Consider the following 24,981-nt stretch of genomic DNA (forward strand, 5'->3'; position numbering starts at 1 on the left):
CTTGTACCAAACATTATCCTGAAACAAAAACTTTTTTTTTTTATTTCTCTTAGTTATCTATTGGTTATGAGTCATAGAATACTACTGACTAAAGAACCCAAAATGATTGTCACCCTAAGGACAAGTGAGTTCAAATGAATTATACCCCACTGTATTTGAAGGGATGTTAAAACAAAATGAGTCTAACAAGATATAGAATAAAATTAAAATTTTAAATGAGCAGGTGTACCCATTGAAAGTATTACAACAATTTTTAATTGTCAAAAAATGAACATTTTAAAAAATGACAAAAGCAAGGATGCCATCAAAGAAATATATGAATGGCAAGAAATATGAGCTGGTTACCTATAGACTTCTTTAATTCTCCATAAATATCATCACAATATCATGAAAAATTAAGTGAAAACACTAGTACCTTGGGTGAATCTTCTGTTCTAAAATTATTAGAGATCAAAAACAAGAATGACAGAACATAGGCAAATTATGGATAGGCTGCCATCTGGAGGGAAATCCACCTTGGTGACTTCATAGATCTATATAAATATTGAGTATTTGAATTCTAATTAAGTAATTTGAGAAGATGATTTGAGAAGGTTATTTAAATTAAATAACCAATTTAATTAGATCATTTGGTATATAGACCCATTTATGAGGATGCATAAATATTGTAAAATCAACCCTAGTTAAAAATCCAAATGATCCCAAAACATGTAAGGGTAAGTTATAAATCAACTAGTTTATACATGCATGGCTTCTTTTTTAATTATTAAAGCTTTTTATTTTCAAAATACATTAATGGATAATTTTTCAGCATTGATCTTTGCATAGTTTTGTATTCCAAAATTTCCCCTTCTTCCCCCAACCCCCTCCTCTAAATGGTAAGTAATCCATTATATGTTATGCATGTTAAAATATGTGTTAGTTCCAATATATATAACTATATTTGTACAATTATCTTGCTGCACAAGAAAGATCAGATCAAAAAGGAAAGAAAATGAAAAAAACAAAATGCAAATGAACAACAACAAAAAGAATGAGAATGTTATGTTATGATCTATACTCAGTTCCTGCAGTTCTTTCTCTGGGTGAAGATGGCTCTCTCCATCATGAGATCATTGAAACTGGTCTCAATCATCTCATTGTCGGAAAGAGTCAAGTCTATCAGAATTGATCATCAAATAATATTGTTGTTGCTGTATACAATGATCTCATGGTTCTGCTCATTTCACTTAGCATCAGTTCATGTAAGTCTCTCCAGGCCTCTCTAAAATCGTCCTGCTGATTGTTTCTTATAGAATAATAATAATATTCCATAGCATTCATATATTATAACTTATTCAGCCATTCTTCAGTTGATGGACATCCTCTCAGTTTCCAGTTTCTTGCTACTATGAAAAGAGCTGGCATGGTCTACTTCTATAGGAACTTTGTATGCTACATACCTTCTTTCTAATTCTTTTTTGCTTTAGAATTATTACTATGTTATCATAATTACATTTATAACTATTTTTACTATATGTTTATAGAACTGATCACAGATTAGGCTACCTTTATTGTAGTTGCAATTTAAATTTAAATGCCTATTTTGATCCTCTACTTCTAAAACACACTTTCTAATCAAGAGAGAATGATAAGTTTCTAACTTCAAAAGTATATATAATTTTTAAAAAAGATGATGAAGGAGGCAGTTCAATAAAGTACACATGGAACATTAAAGAAATTAGGCTCGGAGATTTTAACCAGAACTACATAATTCCTGAAAATGTAACAAGGGTTAACATTTATACTAGGTGAACTCTTCAGTGGAATGACATAAATTCATGCAATTGTCCTAGATCATAAACTTCTCATAGATTAGTGTCAGTAGGTCAGATTTTCATCCATCCAGCTATCTATCTAAATCAATAGAAAATGAAAATTTGTCCTAATGTTAACGAATCAACAAGAATTTATTCAGTGACTACTGTATGTCAGACACTGTGTTAAGGATTCAAAGAAAGGCAAAAAGGTAGTCCCTACTCACAAATAATTCACATTCTAATAGGAAAGGTAATATAAAAACAACTATGAATACAAAAGATATTTAGAATGTATCACCACACAAAATTCCTTATAGTATTATAAAACACTATATTCTATATTGTATTATAGAACTTGAGTTCCTTGAGGAAAGGGACTCATTTTTGCCTTTATTTCTCCAATCCTTAGCCCATCGCCTTGGCTTGAAAGATGGGAGGATGCAGATATACATTTTATTCAGTGCAGGAAACTGCTCTCTTAGCCCAGAAACTTCCTCCACAGTTGTACATCTGTAATTCCTCTCCATCTGTAATTTACAGATTAGAGAGTTGCTACAAAATTTATGTAAAGTGATATGGAGTAGCTAGATGGTACAATGGATAGAGCACTGGGCCTGGAGTCAGGAGGAAATGAGTTCTTATGGTTTTAGACCATATTGTGGTCTTAGACAATTAACACTTACTGTGTTATCCTAGACAAGTCATTAGCCCAAAATACATTAACCCTCCACCCCAAAAATTAATTAGAAAAGATTAAGTTACTTGCTCAAAATTCCATATCCCATATGTATCAGGGATTTAACTCAGGTCATTTTTGCTTCCAAATATGATTTCCTCTCCCCCTCCCAGCCCCACACAATTGGGGGTTAAGTGACAAGTGACTTGCCCAAAGTCACATAGCTAGTCAGTGTTAAGTATCTGAGGTCATATTTTAACTCAGGTCCTTCTGACTTCAGTGCTGGTACCCTATCCACTGTACCACCTAGCTGCCCCTCAAATCTGATTTTTTTTAAACTCCTATCTCACATTGCCGATTATGCAGCTTGCAGATCAGTAAAAGTATCACAAAGAATCTATTTTTCCAACTTTATATTATATTAAAGTTTTCTTTTTCTTGTCTTTATATAATAAAATGAACATGTGTTCATTACAACTTTTGCTAGCCACCAAAAAATAAAAGTCAAGAAGGTAGATTTCTTAAAAACAAAGAACTTTGGTTGACCGTTTATATGGCTAGGAGGAATAGATTTGTGATTTTATAGAAACAGGGAATTCTCCCTACCTTCTTATGTAGGTTGGGACCTTCTCTCCTCCTTAGAATCTTAAAACAGCCATTTAGAATACAAAGAGATTAAGAAGGTTGCCTAAGGTATCAGAGCCAACCTGTATCTGGGCAGAATTTAACCAGAACTCTTGGTTTGGAGGCCACCTAGCTACTATGCCACATTGTCTCTTTGATATTGTTTGTAAAGAGGAAGGGGGTAGGGTGGGGTGGGGAGTAACAAGAGAACCAAGATGGTCCTGCCATGAATTTTGATTGAAAAGCAAGTGTTAATGGAAGCCTAATATATGACTCATTCTATTAATTATATTGTTATCTGAGAGATGTCTAGTATGAATCAAAGAGGTAAGAGGTTTTACTTTTACATTTCCATATTATTGTTGAATATGTATACATATATATGTATATGTTAGCATACATATATACACATACACATGCATACATATGTGTGAAATTATTTTAAGCTATTCAACAAGTGTTAGTTTTAACATGAAACCTTAACTATGCAAAATGTTGCAAATTGAGGCCTAAAATACCAAGTTATCTACTTGTGAAAATAGAACAGCTTGAAGCACTGAATTTTACAATAACAAACTTAATTAAATTATTCCCCAGGTGTGGGAAATAGCCGCTGATTGTCCTTCCATGTGTCCACTGCTTTAATTTTTTTCAACTAACTTGCTTTGACTAAATCACATGTGATTTAATCCATACTAATTTTCCACAAGGTCTTCCTCCACATCTGCTATATATTACTTCCATTATCCTAATTATCTACTAATTACTCTTTTCTCACAATATAGAAAAAAATGCACATGCATTCTTTCAGGGATTTTACTCAACAGAGAGTCACACTTACTTAACTTTAACTGCTCTATGTAAGGAATGAAGCTTCAGTACCCAAAACATGTCTTCAGATTACTAATTAAAATTTTGAAGGGAAAAAAGTTGAATTGCTGGGATGATATCTATATTAAAGATAATGAAAATGTTACAATACATTTTTATAGACAATTATCTAAGATGATACACCCCACAGCCTTGACAACTGACACATGGGTTAAAATAAAGGGCTAAGACCTACTCTCTTTCTATTATTTTTCTGTTTAGTTTGCACAGAAGTTTGCATTTGCAGGGACTCCTGAGAGATTGGCTGTAGACAAGTATTCTAATTTGGTCAATAGGTAATTTATGGGTATGGTGGGATAATGGCAGTTGATTATAGGTGTGGTATCTGACTTCTTTCACAATCTTTTAGTAACGTAGAGTTGAAATTTTAATAGCATTTTAAGTTTTCCAAAGTATTTTATATGCTTTATTTCATTTGCTCCTTATGTTGTGAAATAAAGTTATTTCCCCCATTTTAAAGAGGGAAATTGATACACAGAGAGGGTTGGTAATAACACAAGTAGTAAGAATCAAGAGGCAAGTTTCAACCTTAGCTTTTCCATTCTAGAACTCTTTTTCACTTCACCATAATTTTCATTTCAATTCAACAATCACTTTTATTAAGTGACTACTATTTCATGATACCATTAGATCCTTAGGAATTGTGGTTGCCTGGTCATTTTCAGTACTGACTGTGTCTCACTGATGGGATAGAAATATATTTTCTTGGCAAAGTGGAGTGGTTTGCCATTTCCTTCTTCAGTTCACTTTACAGATAAGGAAACTGAGGCAAATGGATCAAGTGATGAGGCCAGGTCAACTGGCTAATAAATGTCTGACACCAAATTTCAACCTATGAAGATGAATTCTTCCTGACTCCAGGCCAGCACTGTGTCACCTAATCCAGCACCCAAAATTTTCTTTAATCAAACTTGTGATTTCACGTATATAGAGAGTTCTTTTCTATTAAGACAGGTTGATCCTGAATCTTAATGCATTGTCTCAAAAGTTATATGACTTGCTCAAGACCATGCAAACAGAATATGTTAGAAGCAGGATTAAATCCAGAAATTTCTGATTCTTAAACCAGCTCTTGTTCCAGTACACCCCACTTCCTTTCATGAGTTCTATATGGTACCAAGAAAAATAGGAAGCCAATTAGTAGACACTGCCAGCTCCCTCTAAGAAGGAGCTAATAGAACAGCAGGTTTTTGAAGACATTTCTGCTACTAACAGGAGGAATAGTTGTGGGAACATCTGAAAAGTGGAGTCTACATCATTTCTCCACCTAGAAGGGTCTAAGATTACTATAGATCACTGAGATTACAAGCACAGCTGAAGCAGTACCAGCAGAGTTTGGATTGGTTGTTTTGGAAGACAGCGGAAGGAGGGAGAGAAAATGTTCAGTAAAGGACTAAAGGCTGCATTGAGAGATTGGAGATAGGTAGTTGAAGTGGCTTGATCCCTATTGGCCTATATCTTCTTTTCCAGGACCCTGAGCAGAAATGAAATAGGCCAGAATTTGCAATGAAATTTTACTCATCAAAATTCTCAGCTAAATTTCCATTGTATAGTTATCCAAACAGTCCCAAATAATGTAACCAATTAACAAACAATCTTCTGATTTACCAAAATTAAGCAGGACTGTGGAAGGATTTTATAAAATGGGAGACTCTTGTGAAAACTTTAGGATCCAATGAAGGAGTGGGCTGGGAGAAGAATATTATAACAATAACTAATGAGCATTACAAATTCATGAGGAAAATGTTCCTTATGTCAAAAAGTCATCTAAAGTATATAATATATTCCAGGAGCCCTGACATCTGGAGCTTTAAAATTAATAATCCTACTAATTTCAAAGAAACTAAATGTCCATTAGCTTTTGACTCCAAATGTTTTATATTCCTTAACAAATTGGCAAAAAATCTAATCTTCTTTATACAATTCTTATAAGAGATGAAAGTTTTGTTATCTGCAGAAAAATTGCAGTTTTCATATTGAAATGAAAAATGAAGATATAAGTCACTTCTTTTTATTGCATTTTGGAAAATTTTAAAAGCCAATGACATTCTACAAACATCCATTTACTGCTCCAAATAATTAATAGAATAAAATGGGCCCATTCCACTTAGTTTTAATTGGGATACATGCCAGGAAATCATAAAAAGCTAATCTTGCAGATGTGGGAAGGGAATATCCACTAAAATACTGTGGTCAACAAAGTTTTCAATCTTTCCTCCTTGATAAAACAATCAAATCAAAACATATGCTAGGAATATAAGTATATAATATGAAGACATTTATATCTATGGATCCCATATGATTTCAACTAGTGATGCATTCTGAAGTATATGCATAAATTCCAAGAACCTTTCTTTGTCTGAACACCACCATGACAAGTAGGAGGATGTGGAGAAAAAAGTTTTTTCAGTGTTCCTTTTGTTCAATAATTCAACACAGTGTCCTCTTAAAATGGCTCATTAGACCTTTCCTTTAAAAAATAAACCTACAATATTTGTCACTAAAACTGATTAAGACTACCTCTGGCTATGAAAGATTAAAAATAGAATTTATTTAATCCCTACCATTCAAGTGATTATTAGGTTAATATCATCCTATGCAGTTGTAGCTCTACCATCCAATAGTTTTTTTCTAGTGCTAAAATAAAAACCATTAAGGGAAATAACATGGAGATTACTGCTCTTAGCATTTAATAGTATATTGGATTCTTTGTGTTTGTTTGCATTTGTTTAGAATAAGTGTCTTAGAGAAAATTAAGCTCTAAGCTGAGGCTAGTATTTGGAATCCTAGAAAGGGCTTTTGGGGGCAGTTTAACTGTTCTGTGTATATTTGTAACAAGAGATAATGTGACAATAGATGTACATCAGAACAAAGCATTGGTGATACTTTCTATTCTGACATTTGACCAAGGTAAAAAAAAATGTGATTATGATTTAGATTTTTTTTAAATGTCACATACTCCATTTATGACAATAGCAAATGCTGGCTACAGCTGTTTAGAGCCCAACTGATATCATTGAAAATGCGGGCACAAGGTCAAAGAAATAATTGCTAAACAGCCATGGTGGTCACAGCTTCCTCAAAGGACAATGAAACAAATACTGAAGAATTGAGAAGGATTGGCTCAGTTGGGCTATTTCTGAGGCTTGAACTGAATCAGGAACTCTGGCTTGAATTGAACCAGGAACTGTATACCTCTAGGGAAGAAGGTTATGAACAAGAAAAGTAAAATTACAAACTTTACCATATGTTATTTCCTTGAGTAATATATATGAAACAAAAAGGATAGAGGATGGAGATTTAATGAATAGGCTTGGGTTTTCTCGTGTACATAATATATAGATATATTATGTATATGATAGACTTTCATTCTTGTAGTCTACAGGAGAAGAGCAAATTCACTGGATTATATCCTACAAAACAGATAACATTTCAATGAGATATAATTGGGCTTATGTTTTATTAGTAATAGAAAATAGGTCACATTACCCGCATAAATGCTTGATGACTCTTGCAGTTTTCTGTAATATTGGATACACTGATGCTTCCTGAAATTACATCTGATGTTCCATTAGCAGAAAAGTAAAATCTTGATGGGGAGTCAGCCTTTCTGCCCACATCCAGGCTCATATTATAAAGCAAAACTGCAATATTAAAGAAAGGATAGTCATTAACACCAATTCTCCAAAAATAATTGACATTAAGAAATTTGTATAGTTTATTATTGTTGATAATAATGCTGTTAAATTGCACCAGATACTATGTAACTCATCAAATAGACTTTTGAAAACACTTGAAAGAAAAAAATAGTAAAAATGCACTTAATATTGATTTACATAAAAGTTCAAAAATATTTACATACTGTTTCATTAAAATTATGACAATCTGATTAGAAATTATATTAAGCAAAACATAGTAGATACACATCTGCTGATGAAGCTATTTTATGAAAAAATTATTTTAATACCCCAAAAATTTCTGCTTAAATTTAAATAAAAAGAAATAATAAAATACATTCTATTAATTTTTATTAAGTCAGCTGTACCCTACAGAAATAACATGCCTCACAAATTTTAACCTGTAAAAGTAATCATTACCTTTTCAAACTAAATAAATCATCTCCTTGAGCAGAAATCAAGCACTTTAGGAGAAGAAATCACTCTTATTTGTCTACGACAGCATCGTTTAATACACTTGAGTCATTATTCCCTCAAGGAAATTTGAAAAGATTAAAACATTTCCTAAAATGCTTGTTTATCTTTTAGGAGTAACTTAATCATGTCATCCACTTTTTCCAAGAACTGATATGTACTAAAGAGATGTGGAACTCCCATTTACTGTTACAATAATGAAGCTAAGCACTTCTGGGCAAAAATTACAATTTCCAAAGCTTAGTTCAGTGGAAGTTTTTTGTAGGTAAATAAATAAAAGTGAACCAATTCAGTAAGTGTAAAATGGTAGCAGGCAAACAGGGAGTGAAAGAAAAAGAACAAATTACTTCTATTGAGACAAAAAGTGCTAGTTTTGCATTGTCTCCCTTGAAGCCCATCTCAGAAAATGGAAAAAAAAAATGTACCTGCAGCAATTCAGGGGTTATATATGAGACCTCTGGGTTGTATTTAGGCACTTTTCCATTGATAGTAAAAGCAAGGTACAAAGGAAATTAAAAAAAAAAACTCATAAAGAAGAAAAAATAGAATGTGATAAACTGGGATCTAACATCCAATAAACTGGCTTTTATGTATTGCTAAGTCTCTCACTCTGAGACCATCCACCCCCTCTAAGTGGCAATTCTGACTACAATTTGACAAGGAATCTTTCTTCTGTTTGCTTCAATTTCCTCAACTGTAAAATGGCTATTTTAACAATAGAATCTATATGTGAAGATCAAATGAGATAATATTTATGAAGCACAGTGCTTGGCACATGGTAGTCAATTAACAAATGTTTTCTCTCCTTCCTTCTATTCCTGATCCCTTCCTTTGCTTCCTTCCTTCCTTCCTTCCTTCCTTCCTTCCTTCCTTCCTTCCTTCCTTTCTTCCCTCTTTCTCTTTCTTTATTTCTTTCTCTTTCTTTGCATATATTTTTTTTCATTTAATGTTAGTTGAATCTATAATGATAGCAGGTAATCATTGAGTAATTAGTCAATGCTGACTGCTCCTAGTTCTGACTGCCACTAAATTGTTGTGTAGCTTTAGATCAATCATTTAACCCCTTTGGATCTCAGTTTTCTTAACTCTAAAATGGAGAAGCTGAAGCAGATAATTTCTAGTATTTATTCTGCTCTCACGTATTCTATATAATTCTATATAATCTATATAATATAATCTATATTTAAGATGATCATTAAATTGGAATAGTAACCTTTGGATTTTACTATCCACTTTAACATGTTAACTACAGAATTTGTGAATTAATTTGTATAAACACAGTCTAACAAACATATACCCATTGCTATTCCTATTAAGTTTTTTTCAAATAATTTGAATTACTTTTAATATTGGCCCATATACACTATAATTAATAATATAAACAATCATTTTATGTATAAATACTGGGTTAATATCTGTTAAACTAAGAATATATTTCAAAATCAAATATAAATAATTTTTGGATTAACCATCATTTTGGATTATTCACATCAGTGCTCTCCTACTAGTAGTATATATAACTGAGAATTGGCTATTAAGAAGGTAACTGGCCCTACTCCCAGAAGCTTGTTTGTTGTCATAATAAATCATTAAGAAGCAGGCTGTTCTTCATTTAAATTAGAGTGTTATCCTGAACTTATATACCATCAAAGCTTCAATGATAATAATCAGGCTGTCCTATATAAAAACACTTTGTTCTCATCAATCCATTTTGTCAAACCAGCCCAATAGAGGCAAATATGGTAGACTATTACAAAATAATTTTGATGACATCTTTTGATTATAAATAGACTTCTCAGATACCTTCAAAGTTGGTTGTATTACAATATATTTGAGGAATAGTCAACCTCCTCTTTCAGCACCCCCTGACCTCCAGGTACCTATATGGCAACCTCTTCCTCATCACCTGCTTGCTTCATAAGAATAGGGAAGATTGAAGAAGAAAATACAGATCAAAAACAATCTGCTAATCTGCTCTCAAAGGATTCTTGACACATCAGGACCAACACTATTTAAGTGTTTTTAAGTATGTAGTGATAAGCATATATTCATCCACCAAATACATAAAGGTAGATTTACCAATATAGCCTGGAACTGCTCGGCCTCTATATGAAAAGCAGAGGATCAGGTCCATGCATACAGAAGGTTGTCCATTTTCAGTACATTCAAATTTAGTTCGGTTCACTGATTGAGGATGTTTTAAAGAAGCCTCAACAATCACTACTGGTCTTGTCCTAGAAAGGAAATAAGGCACATTTTAAATTACAGAATAATTTATCATTAAGAAAATCCTAATGCCTAAGCCTTAAAAAGTGGCAGTCATAATTTCAAACCCTTTTTTTAAATCAATACCTGCACACACACACTATGCATACACACATATATACACACATATTTATACATATATACATGCATACACATATACATGTATGTGTATATACATATATACACAGAGCCAGACAACTACTTCATGTACTGACCTAAGTTAATAGTTTACTTAAAAATCATTAAAATATTTTAACTCTACCTGAAGATACTTATTTAAGGTACAATTCTGGTGAAAAATCTTCGAAGTCAATAACTAAAGTTTAGAATACCATATAGAGTATTATAAGGTCACAATCATCTTGCTGATTTTGAAAACTGTCTCTCATCATTTACAATTAAGTCCAATTGTCTTTAAGCATTGAAATATATCAGCCTCACCTCAGCACCACAGCAGAATCAGACCGAAAGGCACCAACTGCTACATCTGAAAGGGGGGGGAAATCAACACAGATTGATGATCACCATTAGTCAAAGGGAACTACTTCTCAACTTTAAATACTGTATAGCATAGTCACTTTTCCATTGTATCAAAATACCATTAAGAAATAATTAATTAGACATTATATGCTAACATCTCAGAATACACTATCTTGTTTTTCTTAAATCAGCTCATTCAGAATGACCCACATTCTTTTTTTTATATTTTAATAGCTTTTTATTTTCAAAATACATGCAAATATAATTTTCAACATTCACTCTTGTAAAACCTTATGTTCCAACATTTTCTCCCTTTCTTGCCCTCACCCTCCTCCCGTAGACAGCAAGTAATCCAATATATATTAAACATGTACAATTCTTCTATACATATTTCCACATTTATTTATCATATTGTACAAGAAAAAAATCAGATCAAAAATGAAAAAAGAAAAAGAAAAAAGCAAGCAAACAACAAATAAGATGAAAATACTATATTGTGATCTACATTCAGTTTCCATAGTTCTCTTTCTGGATGCAGATGTCTCCCTCTATCACAAGTCTATTGGAATTGGTTTTGAATCCCCTCATTGCTGAAAAGAGCAAAATCCATCAGAGTTGATCATCATATAATCTTGTTACTGTGTACAATGTTTCCTTAGTTATACTTATTTCACTCAGCATCAGTTCGTGTAAGTTTCTCCAGGCCTTTCTGAAATCATCCTGCTGATCATTTCTTATAGAGCAATAATATGATGTAATATTCATATACCATAACTTATTTAGCCATTCTCCAAATGATGAGCATCTATCAGTTGCTTCCAGTTCCTTGTCAGTACAAAAAGGGATGCTACAAATATTTTTGCACATGTGGGTAATGACCTACATTCTTATCAATGCTAAGTATCTGTAATACAGAGAAGAGCTTGTTAAAATTGAACTGGTAGTCATCCAAGGAAACAGAAGCTTCTACACAGGAATTCTCTCTTCTATTCCTGCCTAGAGGGGAAAGTGAGACTTTGCACAGTCCTCCTTTACTTAAATCTAATTCACTTGCATGCCATGGCATCTACCTGATGTCATGGTCCTCTTCAGAGAATAAAGGACAAACAATAACCTCTGTGAGTAAAGCTTGCCTGCAAACTGGAATTGATCAGTTGGAAAACTAACTTCCTCCTTCCCTCCCTTTATTTCTCCCTCCCTCCTTCCTTCTTTCCTCCCTTCTTCCTTCCTTCCTTTTTTCTTCTTCCTTTCCTTTTTTCTTTCTTTCTTTCCTTCCTTCCCTCCCTCTATCCCTATAGACTATCATATCCTTACCTAAAAATGTTTTTAAAAGCATTTTTTCTCTTTTGTACCTGAACTCTTCCAAGATATCTTGGGGCTTACTGGCTAGCTTTTCTTCTTAAAGACCAAGGCCTTAACCAAAACCAATCTGATTCTCATTGACCACCAATAGGTCCTAGGCTAAGTCCCATTTGATCAATGTTTGGGTCCTGATTAACTCAGATTGAATGTATATAGCAATCATTTCTCTTTGGCCAGAAACCCTGAATGTCTTCTTTTCCCGTATTTATTTATTTAGATTTTTTTTCCGACTAGATGAAAGAGGAGATTCTTGGCCTCAATTGATACCTCACCTTAATCCCTGATTCTCAGTCAAGCTGAGACCTGTTGAAGAACTTAGCTTAAAAAGGCCAGTCTCTCATTCCATCAGGGCCATATCCAGTCATCCTGATCCAAATCTGGCCACTGGACTCAGATGGTTCTGCAGGAGAAAGTTAAGCAGGTCACCTGGAACAGCCCTCCCTCCTTCAAATCCATTCCACTTAGATGTTATGACCTTATCTCCCTGCTATCATGGTCCTCTTTGAGAACAAAGGATAAACAACAACCACCTCTTCTAATTAACATGTATCTGCTTTCTAGTTCTTTCAAAATTCTCATCCAAAGAACCATAAATCTATATTTAAAGCTGGAAGAATCCTTAGAAATCTTCCAGTCTAATCCTATCATTTAATGGTTGAGGAACCTAAGGCCCAGAGAAATCAGGTGAGTTTTCTAAGATCATAGGCATGGTTGTTATTCAGTTACTTTAGGAATATTTGACCCTTTATGGCTCCATTTGAAGTTTTCTTAGCAAAAATAGTAAAGATTTACCTTTTCTTTCTCCAGCTCATTTTACAGATGGGGAAACTAAGGCAATCAGGGTTAAGTGACTTGCCAAGGGTTCTACAATGAATAATTGTCTGAGACTGGATTTGAATTCATGAATATAAGTCATCCCTGATTCTAAGGCCAATTTACTATTCCCTGCACATAGATGTAATACTAGGATTTGAAGGACCTTAGATTTTAGAAGTAGAAGGGATCTTATATATTATCTAATCCCTCTCCCCTCTTTCTTTTTGAATAAGGAAAGTAACATTTAAAATTAAGTGGCTCAAAGGAGAAAAGGCATAAGGGAGAGAACCAGAATGATTCCAAAGTGACCTGATCCAACACCAGTCCTTTTTCTACTCCACTGAGACAAGTAAGATGATCAAGTTAAGGAGAAAGCTAGATTTCCTCCAGAGATGCTCAGTCACTTTAGAGAAAGCACAGGGCCATTCTCTGAATGCAATCCAATTTTTGGATAAAATCTTGACTAGATTAAAGATTTTTCAGACGAGTCTTCTATCACTTTGTGATAAAACACCTACCAATTGTCAAATTTATATTTATAAAATAAATATTTTCATTCACCTGAATATCCATTATGATCTGCATCAATGCCTCCAGATATTGATTGCCCAAACATGCTTAAGGTCTGGCTGATCTGAAGTCCTTGGATTCTCTGTAAAAACAAGTGAACTGCATGGGAAGATGTTTTGGAAAATATCATTTTCCAAAAGGAAATAATGAATTAATTTAAACTCTGAGATGTCTTCTTTCCATGGTTCTTTTATTGGCATGAAATAGGAACTTGGTCATATATTGTGGCAAAGAATGATTATTCAGAATATTCATTCAAAGAAAAATTGCATCCTTTCAAAAAGTGAAAAGGGGCAGTTTCAAAGCACTACACTCTCAAACTTTTGCCTGTTCCACCTCACTTTATTCTCACATATTTGTCCTCTTATTTGTCCCAACCGCTAAACACAGTTTGAAAATAAGGCAACTATAGACTATGCAAAGGCTCTTGAACAAATGAAATATTTGTATAGTACTTAGCAGAGTGCCTGGCACACAGTAGGTGCTATGCAATTGTTGACTATTATTATTATTTTGTTATCCAAGACCTAGCTAAGAACATAATATTTAACTGTATTGTTTTTACCAAATGCTGACAAAAATAGGATATCTAGAAATCAATCCTTATGTCCTATTTCACTCTCTAGATACCAATTTATAAATTTTGGACTTTAGCTGACTTAAAAATGGTCTTTTTATTGGGTCATATGTACACATAATAAGGGGCAGTTGGGTGACATGGTAGATAGAGTGCCAGGTCTGGAATGAGGAAAATTCACTTGCCTCAGATACTTACTAGCTGTATGGTGTTGGTTGGTTAAGTCACAACCCTATTTACCTCAATTTCCTCATCTATAAAATATGGAGAAGGAAGTGAAAAGCCACTCGAGTATCTCCACCAAGAAAATCTTAAATTGGGTCCTAAAGAATCAAACATGACTATTGTACAATAATACATAGAAGTAAACCATTCACTTCAATATAAGGTTACATTTAAATATTCTCACATCAAAACATTCTTTTTAGTTTCAAATGACACTTCTATACCAGTAAGTAATCTTGGAGTAAGTCTTTCTTTTTCAAATTGGAGTGAGCCACTTTTTTATGAGATTTTTTCATGTCTTCACTTAAAAAGAATTGTATTGTAAAATATGGAGGTAAAATGAGGGATTATGAAACCTTATTGAAAGTTACTGAATATTTGATAAATCATTAAGTAATGACAATTTCTTAATTTGCAAATAAATCAAATGTGAATATCAGTAAGTAGATTTTTTTTGATTAATTTGATTTTGCTAACTATACTTTTGAATCAGACTCACAGTTTATTAGCATAGGGGACTCCTGGTAAGGAATCTTTCCATTCTCATAGATTGGAAGCAGCTCATCTATAACTTATAGTCTCAGAGAATTCCCTGGGACACTAAACAGTTGAATGACTTATGCAAGCTCCCACAGAATTTGTGACAAATGCAAGACTTGAATCAAGTCTTCCTGACTCCAAAGCCAATCATCTATTTACTATTCCCAATACTGAATTGCCATATCCCTTAACTGTCCTACAAAATACTAAATGTATTATAAGGATTTTCTCTTGACACAATCAATGTGGCAAAGATTTGCTCCCCTATTATTTAGTCAATTAGTCTTGTTCAACTCTTTGTGATCATAGATTCTTGGCAAAGATACAGGAGTGGTTTCCCATTCTCCATCTCATTTTTACAGATGAGGAAACTGAAGCAAATAGGGTTAAATGACGTGTCTAGGGCCATATAGCTAATAAACTGGATTTGAATTCAGATTCTCCTATATTCATTGTTGGTGCTCTAACCTCTGCACCATCTATCTATCTTCCTATGAGCCACAATTAATCAAGTCTCAAGAGAAACCACAATCACAGTAGCAGAGTTTATTTTTTAAATTGTGATAACATAAGTGATTCAAAATCCAACAAAATGTGGGCTCCTTGATGGCAAGGATGATTTAATTTTTTAAAAAAAAATTAAAGTAGCAAAGTACCTTGCAAATAGTAGGCACTTAATAAATGCTTCTTCATAAGCTGTACAAATGTTGAATTTTTATCATTATTGCAATAAAATAATGGGCTATTTTATATTAGTTCTACAAACTGACAGAACTAAATATCTCAGTACAACACAAGGATGTTAGGGCTGTAAGATGCTTTAGAAGTTATCTCATTCAATAATTCTTTTATAAATAAGTCCTGGAAAGTTAAAGTGACTTTGCTCAAAGATCCAAAGACAGGATTGAAAACATGATTTCCTGACTCAGTTTCATAACTCTTTCTATTAAAAATTTGTTCTCTAATTTATTTTCATTCTCTTTCTCTCTCTCCTCCCTCTTTCTTCCCCCTCTATCCCCTCCTCCCTCATTCCTTTCTCACTCTCTTCTTTCTTTTCTCTCTTCTTTTCCCTCTTTTCCCTTCTTCTTCCTTCCTTTCTCTTCTCTATCTCTAACATTATCTCTCCCCTCCCACTCCCTTTTCCTTCCTCTTCTTCCTCCTCTTACCACATCCTCTCTTTTTTCTTCTTTTCTCTCATATACAAACACATACACACATCCCAAAGCATTTTCTCTCATACCCTCTTCCAAGACTATTAATACTAGCCATTTAAAGCAAGCTTTTACTTTCAATGTTTTTGTCTTTGTAAAAAAAAAAATAGAATACTCACTTGTGAAAAGGATGGTGATATCCCATCTATTCTGCCATTGTAAATATAAATAGCTCCATGTAAATCATCTTCTTGAGGTGCTCCAATGGCAACATCTGCAAAAGCATTAAGAAAAATAATTAGTATTCAGAAAAATAGGAGCAAAAATAACCATGTACTTGTGAAGTACTAATCTTTGGTTATGCTAATTTGATTACTAACCTTTATGGTATTTTAATTCAAACTGAAAAGAATAAATATTCATCAGGCAAATACACACAAAATGCCAATGTAGTTTCAGAATAACTCCCATTCACACAGTTCATTAATATTTGCAAAGATTTCATTTGATCCTATGACACAACCTGTGAGCTAGGTGCCATTATATGCCCATTTTATAGATAAGGAAATTGAGGCTCAGATAGGAAATTGAAGCTCAGAGAGTCTGACTTTGCCAGTCACATAGCTAGCAAGTATCTGAGGAAAGCTGAAAGTCAGCCTTATGCCAAGTTCAATTCTATTCATTAATCCATGCTATCTTTTCTATAAAAACAGGAAAAGATTTTAAATCTATAAAATTAAATCTATAAAATAATACATTTCTTGGATTACTTAGGAAGTTAAAATATAAATAATAAAAAACATAATTTTTGTCCTGTAAATATCCAAATGGATTACCGTAATTTAAAAATGTATTACCTAGGAGCCAAAATAATGATAATGAGTTTGTGTTTATCAAAAATGCTAGGTGGGCCAGGTGAGAATTATGGAAGGGAGTGGATAAGATCTACCCAAAACAAGATATAGATTGGTGATTATCTCTCATTACGTGAGAATATGTATGGATTAAATAAATCACAGTCCAGTGAAATATTAAAAAAAAATTCAAAAATAACTTATTCATGTAGTCAAAGAACAAGGATTTACATATGCTAGAATATAAAGCAAAATCAAGGGTTTCCTTATTGTTGATAAAGATGAAACAGAATCTGGGAAAATAACTAACTTCTTCATTTAGTTTCTGTTCTTCCACAATCTCATTTATATAAGGATATTGGAATTGTAGTAGATCTTATAGTCTTAGAATCTACAAAACTCTTGGGAAGTTATTTTGAGAGAGAAAATCATTGCCTATTTGGAAGCACAAGATCCCCATGAGATGTTTAACAAAATTTACAATTATTTTTGGCAAGTTGGATCCTTATCTGTAACTGTGCTTCAATACCAAGCACAAGCATCCAAAAAAAAAAAAAATCCAGATAATTTTAACTTGGGATACTCTGGCTGGCTTGGATTATTTGTCCTTAAGGAAGTATGTGTGATAACTCAATATCCCAAATATATAAACTAACAAATAATTAACATAGTCTTGTCAGGGAATGGCTTTCACATCATTACACTTTAGAAATAGGAGCCAAGATAAGATGTTTCTAAAGAGTAGATAGCTCAGCAGAAAGCAGAAAAGAAAAGCTTAGTTATTACAACATTTGGCAGAAATTTTGAAACAATATAATCAATAGAAACAGGATTTCCTGCAAAGATGATGTACCCAGCAGAGATGATGTACCCAGTGGAAAACAGAAACATTCTATTAAATAGAATGTAGCTGTACTTCACCAGAAGACCCTGGCAGTATAAACCCTGCATTAGACGTCAATTATCTTTACCATGTGAACGCCTTGATCACAAATCTCCCTCAGTGAGTACCCTTACTGTGTTTTTTACACTCATAAATACTTTCTATATATGGTGTCCCATTTATGTGATTTAACAACCAGTGAAGATGTTCTCCATGTTTTTATAGGGGGATTTTTCATTACCCTTATACATGCTAGACTCTTTGACTAAATGTACTTTGCTTTGAATTAATGTTTTCTGAATGGGTAATAAAAGCAAACACATTAATGGAGACTCAAGAACTGTGCTTTTGAACAGATGTTGATCCACAGAGTATCTCAAACTTAAGGTAGTTTTTCTTGTGTTCATGATGAGAGGAAAGTTGGTACCCCAGATGCTGTATATAAATACCTAAATATATACATACATATAAAATAAGCACCAACAAGTAGCTCCTATCTACCATAGAAGACAATTAACAGTTGCACCAACTAAGGGCTCTGCTTCTACTTCTATTATAAAGACTATCTCCATTATATTCCTACTTAAAATCCCATTATGATATAGGAGTCATCTTGGGTTCTTGAAATCTATGACATTAGATTGCAAGATTCTATAGCTCGTTTTTTGTTGTTGCTGTTTTTTTTTTCTTTTTTTCTTTTTACCATACTGGAAATTCTTTTAATCCCTAGTGATGAACTGTAGGTTGATAGGTTTGGCTCCCAACTTCAGCTCCCAAACTTACTCTTAAATTACAAAGGAATTATGATCTGTGTAGGTACAGAGAAAAGCCACACCAGTGAAATAACAATCCTTGAAGTGTAAAGGATAATCATTTGCTTAAGTAAGGAGCCTATAGCTTGAATGTTGATGTAAATCAATTTAAATGCTGACTTAGCTTGGATCCCTGCTGTGAAATGCTATGTGTATGGAAATTCAAGCATAGTTTTATTTATTCATGGGCACTAATGACGTCAATTAAGACAAAACATCTTACTTAAAATAAATAAATGATGAGCCTTCAGAGAAGAAGAATAAATAAGGCTCTCATCAACAACTTTTCAAATTACTCCTTTCTTGGTGAAAACTTCATTCACTTTTTAATCTCTGACATATATATGAGCAAAACCTAACTTTCTAAAAAATACCGGGATTATTAGATTTTACTAATAAATATATCACATTAGGACACATATTATGGAATATAAGAAAATCAGTATCCTTAAAATATAAGGAATCATTTGTCTGTTGCTAGACAGTAATAGGGGGAGCCAGTGGCACTTGAAAAATAAAATCTCCATTGCCAGGTCCTTAGGATCTTCAGAAAATAAGACATGAATGCATGTTCTCTGTAGCTATATCTTTCTCAGTATACTTTATGCCTTGTCACTGAGTCTAGTATCTAGCCTTGGAATCTAATCAAACATCATTATTTAAAATTGCTAGGAATTTAGAATCACCAAAGAATATGAGTCTCAATGAGACAGAGGCATTAGAAGAATTGTAAAAAAGAGTGTTAGAAATGCGTGACATCCTTGACTTTTGGGTAGATCTTATCCACTCCCTTTCTGCACAAGGTGTCATCCTTGCATTAGCCTCATGTTCTTATTTTCATAGTTTTGACTCCATGTTTGACAAGTTTAACTATGTTGTACTTTATTATGGAATCCCTTGCCTCTGTTCCATCACTGTTCATGTTCTGCAAAGACCCAATGCTACATTCTTCCTGTCATCTGCCCTCATTGTTTCAACTCTCATCCTAATGAAGACCTTTAGATTTTAAAAGCCATATGCATTGAATGTGCCCAACCACATATAACTAACCTCAAATGGAGGAAATGTGGAATAATAGATAGAAGATATACAGACAAAGATAGATGTAGATATATAGAGATGTGAAAGCGATGATACAGGCATATAAAAATAGAAATAGAAACATAGAAAAATGGACACAGAGCACATTTGTATGTAGAAAAAACATAAATTGATATTTACGTATGTCATGTGAGCATGGGAAAGTCTCTTATTCTTTTCTACTCCTACAAGCAGCAATCTGAGACTGCCCAGCATAGGTACCCTCATCAGAAAAAGTGCTGGAAAATAACGGTTTGGTCATGTATACTTATTGTGTATCTAATTTATATTTTAATATATTTAACATCTACTGGTCATCCTGCCATTTGGGGGAGGGGGTAGAGGGTAAGAGGTGAAAAATTGGAACAAGAGGTTTGGCAATTGTTAATGCTGTAAAGTTACCCATGCATATAACCTGTAAATAAAAGGCTATTAAATTAAAAAAAGAAAAAGAAAAAGTGCTGGGCTCTATGAGCAAAGCAGAATAGCTCAAAAAATTTAAGATGGGCAAAGAATCTACCCCAAATATCCATAGGGACTGTTGTGCTTCACCTGTGGTAGAGCATTTTGAGCTTGTAATGACTGATACCAAAGTCAGACACATTGTAATTTGACTCTTAAACAGTCATGTCATTTTGGTTCTCTTAGAGAATGAAGCACAACAACCAGTCAATCAATCAAATTCTAAGTTATAAAAGAGTTGTATTTCTGCTCTTGTGGAGGGAGATTACAGCAACAAAATAACAATTCTTTTTCCCCCCTGAGGCAATTGAGGTTAAGTGACTTGCCCAGGGTCATACCTAGGAAGTGTTAAGTGTTTGAGGCCAAATTTGAACTCAGGTACTCCTGACTTCAGGACTGATGCTCTATCCACCGCACCACCTAGCTGCCCCAAAATGACAGCTCTTGAAATCCATCCTGCCCCACCACTCAATATCAAATAGCTCTCACTTGTAGAACAAATCTTTTATTCTTCTCTGAGTGACTATTAAGATCCCCACAATGGTTGTTAACAACCTTTCTTCACTTCTTTAAATCCCTATAATACCCTAACCTTGACTCTGAGCTAATAATTTCACCTCCTACTTCACTGAGAAAATTGAGGTCACCAGTTCTCCTGTCTCCGTGGCTCCAAGCTCAAACTCCTTTACATTTTCTAGCATCCTTTGATCTTCTGTTCTAATTTTTGAGGAAAGGTTGACTCTTTTTTACAACTCATAACCATCTCTCTTTTATGAGGTCATTATCTTTCTCTTTCTGTCTCTGTCAATCTCTATTTCTGTCTGTTTCTGTCTCTGTCTTTTTCTCTCTCATCTTCAATATTCTATTTTGTACTAGCTCTCTACTGCTATCTAAAAATATGCTTGATTCTCTTATAGCATTAAGTTGATTTTGCCAGTCTCCCGATGTATTATCTATCTTGCCTCCCTTTTATCACTTATTTCTTAGAAAGAGCTATATACTATTTTTTGTGTTTGTGATGCAATAAGGAATATTGACTACCCCTGGGTAACACAACTAGTAAGTACTGTGTCTAAATCAGAATTTGAATTCAGATTCTACTGACTCCAATCCCAGTGCTCTATCACTGCATCTCTTAGCTGCCCAGCTACATATTCTTAATGTCTTTTCACAACTCACCAATTTTTCAACCTCTATTAGCTGTAGTGTTCAGGCTAGTTTTCTGGAGAACCTTAGGACCAGCCCTGATCTTAGTGCAGGAGTGCAGGAGGATAGCCACCATGAGTCTGGTCAAAAATAGAATGTCTCTCTTCCAGTCCTTCTTAGACCTTACATACCTTATTGTAATTACATCATTACAGCATACTGATTATGTGTCAACTAGAGAACAACTGCATCACTATACTAAGTACTAAGTATATATGTGAACTAGAGAACCATTATCTCATCAATTCCACTGAGTTAACACCTTGTGGTTAAGCCTCCTTATACCATCTTTCTATTGCTTTCATAGTTTACCAGCAATTTTTAATGCCAAATTCAATGGCCCTTTCTTAGTCCTTATTCTTCTGAACTTCTCTTTTGGCTGATACAACTCTGAAGTACCACCTGCTTCAGGACCTTTCTTAGTCCTTATTCTTTTGAACTTCTCTTTTGGCTGCTAACACTCTGAACTACTACCTGCTTCAGGATGGTCTCTCTTCTTTTCTGTGTAAAAGCTCTTCTCTCTTGCTTGCTGGCCTTATTAATTCCCATGGGTTCAGTCATTATCTCTTCACATATAATTTCTATATCTATATATTCAATCATGATTTCTCACTTTAATTCTAGCTCCTTAGTGCCAAACTCTGCTAAATATGTCCGCCTCAAAATATCAAATTCCATCTTTCCAAAATACTACTCATCATCGTTTTTTCTTAATCTCAAATTTCTCCTGTTTCTCTTTCTTTTAAGGGTTCCAGAATCCTCACATTCAGCTTCATAAGACTGGATGCTTCCCTATTCCCAAGGATTCTATCTAATCAGCCATCAAACCTACTAACCTCTACCCTTATAATATGTTTCATATCTGTCCCCTTCTCCCTGATCACATGACCACAGTCCTAATTCTGGGTGCCAGCAGCTGTCACATTGAGTATTATGATAATCCCTTAACTGGCCTAATACTACCAGTCTATTCCCTCTCTGATTTATCCTCCACACAGATGGAAGATAATCTTTGTAAAGTCCAGATCTAACTATGTGAATTTACTATTCAATAACCTTTGGCATCTTCCTAATATCTTGAAAGCAAGTTATAAACTTCTTATTCTGGGGGTTAGGGTTTTCCACAATCTGGTTCCAGTCTACCTTTCTATCTTACATCACATACATGCTAGTTTTTATATGAGCTGTCCTCTACGCATAGAATTCACTGTCACCTTCTGTCCCTCTTTGAAGCTTTGATGCTGCTTTCTGCTATAAAGCTTTGGTTCTATCTGTTTTTAAAATTCCTTCTTCAGTTGTTGTTATCATTTAATCATCTTCAATGGTCTGACTCTTTAGAGATCCTTTTCAGGTTCTCTTTTCACCTTTTTCACCCTTTTGAGGGGTGTTTTCTTAGCAAAAACATTGTAGTGGTTTGCCATTTCCTTCTACAACTCATTTTACAGATGAGGAAACGGAGGCAAACAGAATTAAATGTCTTGCTGGGGTCACACAATAAGTGTCTGAAGCCACATTTGAACTCAAGTCTTCCTTAAATCTGATGCTTTATCCACTGCACCACTAACTAGTTATGTTGTATTCAATTACCTGCGTGTATGTGATATTTCCCCAGGAAAATGTAAGCTCCTGGAAGACAGGATCTTTATCAACTTTGTCTTTGTATTTTCAATAACTGGCACAGTGTCTCTCATATAAAAATATTTTAAACTATCTGTTGAATTGAACTTATTTTTTAAAATTACAGATCAATAACTGAAAGTTTTTTTTATTTGAATTTTCTATTTGCCTTGAGGACAAATGTATTTAACCTTTATCATCTATATCACTTAGCACTGTATAAAAGGAAAAAAAAACTATTAAGTACAATAATGAACCCCTCCTAATTTAATTTTTCTTGACTTCCTTCAAGCTCAAATTTCAGCATGTGCAGGAAATTCTCTCTGGTCCCCCCCCCCCGTATTATCCTGTATTATTATCTTCTATTTATTTTGTTTGTGGCTTCTACAGACAGAGTTGTTAGCATGCTGTGTCCCCATCTAGAATGTGAACTCTCTGAGGACAAGGACCATTTTATATACCTTTCTTTGTATCTTCAAATTTAATGCAGTGCCTGCCACAGTATAAATGCTTAAGAAGTATTTCCTGGCTAACCAAAACCATATTATCTTTGGAAAACAACCTTAAATGGCTATCATTTGAAAATTTTTCAAGTGCCAATTAAAAACACAAAATAAGCCAAGTCACGCATATTAACATTTAAGACCAAATCTGAAAATATCTTAGTGAAGACAGAAGATATTGTATCAATTAATATAATTAAAAAATCCAACAAACCCAGGAATTTACCATCACATGCTTATATTTTTATAGTACTAGCTAACAGAAGCCTACTACATAACATACAATCTCCAGCTCATAATGACGTGTTCACAGACTGGATATCAGCCAAACTAATGTCCTCTTTAGAATATGTCTAATTTCACTTTGCTAAGTACGACTTTCTTTTTGCTATGCTAGTCATTGGAATTAAATCATTTGGATACAATAAATACAGCTCATTTTCTCACTTTCCTTTTACAGAAAAGTAATTGGTTTTGTAACAATTCTACTACAGGAGGCAGCCATAAAATGCATCACAATACAAGTACAGCAATTTTGAGAAGGACTCATGGATTATGGGGAGAAAAACATTAAAGAAAAAGAGTATCTTCTTTTCTACTTAAACCCTTCATTCATCAACACATGCCAAAATTATAAAATTTGAAATCTACTTCATTACCCCCACCATCATGGGGAAATAGAAGGAATAAGGAAGAGAAGAAAGCAGAGGAGAAATAAAAAATCAAGATCATCCTGAGGTCTTTTATCTTTGTAGGAACAGTCAACTGAAATTTAAGCTATGGAACAAAAAAAAAAATCAGGGCAAACTGGGATACTTTTGGTATTCATCAGTCTAAGCCCTGCTAAGATCTGAAAAGGAAAGAAATATAGAAAATGAATATTCCAAGAAGAATGAGATGTGCAGCATTCTTCAGAAATTAAGAATTCAATGGAGTCAATGTCTATGCAATCAGTAAACATGCCATTTAGAATTCAATTTGGTGTCCAGCTAACTACTAAACAATATGCTGAAAGTAATTGTTTGAATAAATGTCTTTCTGAATATAAAATGTTTTCTTTTTGTTAAAACAATAAAAAAGAACAGAATGAATGATGCAAATCTCCACCGAAGGGAAACCTACAGCAAAATTTTCTGAAAACCTCAACTTCGCTCTGTAGCCACCAGAGAAATGCACTGACCTACTCTTTCTATTCCAACATTCTTTGCATTGATAGACCCTTCCTCCTTCTTTCTACCAATGAAAACACTATCAAAATCTTCTCAGACGTGACAGTACCTGCTCCTGAAAGATAATCTTGCCAGTTATCCAGGACATTCTTACCTCACAACTTTATTTTAATATCTAATATAACTAGATGGTACAACCTGGAGCCAAGAAGGCCAGAATTCAAATTCAGCCTCAGATATTAGCTACACGACTCCAGGCCAGTCATTT

The 24,981-nt window shown here is 33.8% G+C and overlaps 2 protein-coding genes across 5 annotated transcripts in view; one reads left to right on the plus strand and one right to left on the minus strand.

Moving 5' to 3' along the window:
* The window catches only part of CERKL (ceramide kinase like), a 243,043-nt gene extending 218,876 nt beyond the window's left edge, over window positions 1-24,167 (plus strand). For both annotated transcript variants that reach the window (XM_003764024.3, XM_031960373.1), the window contains one exon: window positions 24,005-24,167. In XM_003764024.3, coding sequence (XP_003764072.2) covers window positions 24,005-24,083 — 79 coding nt within the window. In that variant the 3' untranslated portion in view covers window positions 24,084-24,167. The remainder of the gene's footprint in view (window positions 1-24,004) is intronic.
* ITGA4 (integrin subunit alpha 4) overlaps window positions 1-24,981 on the minus strand; it is a 92,793-nt gene that overhangs the window by 29,092 nt on the left and 38,720 nt on the right. For 2 of the 3 annotated variants that reach the window (XM_003764019.4, XM_031960371.1), the window contains exons 11-15: window positions 16,307-16,401; window positions 13,626-13,716; window positions 10,848-10,893; window positions 10,221-10,375; window positions 7,480-7,634 (exon numbers count right to left, since the gene is read on the minus strand). In XM_003764019.4, the coding sequence (XP_003764067.2) occupies window positions 7,480-7,634; window positions 10,221-10,375; window positions 10,848-10,893; window positions 13,626-13,716; window positions 16,307-16,401 (542 nt within the window). Of the gene's footprint in view, window positions 1-7,479; window positions 7,635-10,220; window positions 10,376-10,847; window positions 10,894-12,520; window positions 12,649-13,625; window positions 13,717-16,306; window positions 16,402-24,981 lie in introns of those variants that run through there. The other variant, XM_023499322.2, reaches the window with a different exon arrangement.

Source organism: Sarcophilus harrisii, chromosome 3, assembly GCF_902635505.1.
Source record: "Sarcophilus harrisii chromosome 3, mSarHar1.11, whole genome shotgun sequence".
Classification (NCBI taxonomy): domain Eukaryota; kingdom Metazoa; phylum Chordata; class Mammalia; order Dasyuromorphia; family Dasyuridae; genus Sarcophilus; species Sarcophilus harrisii.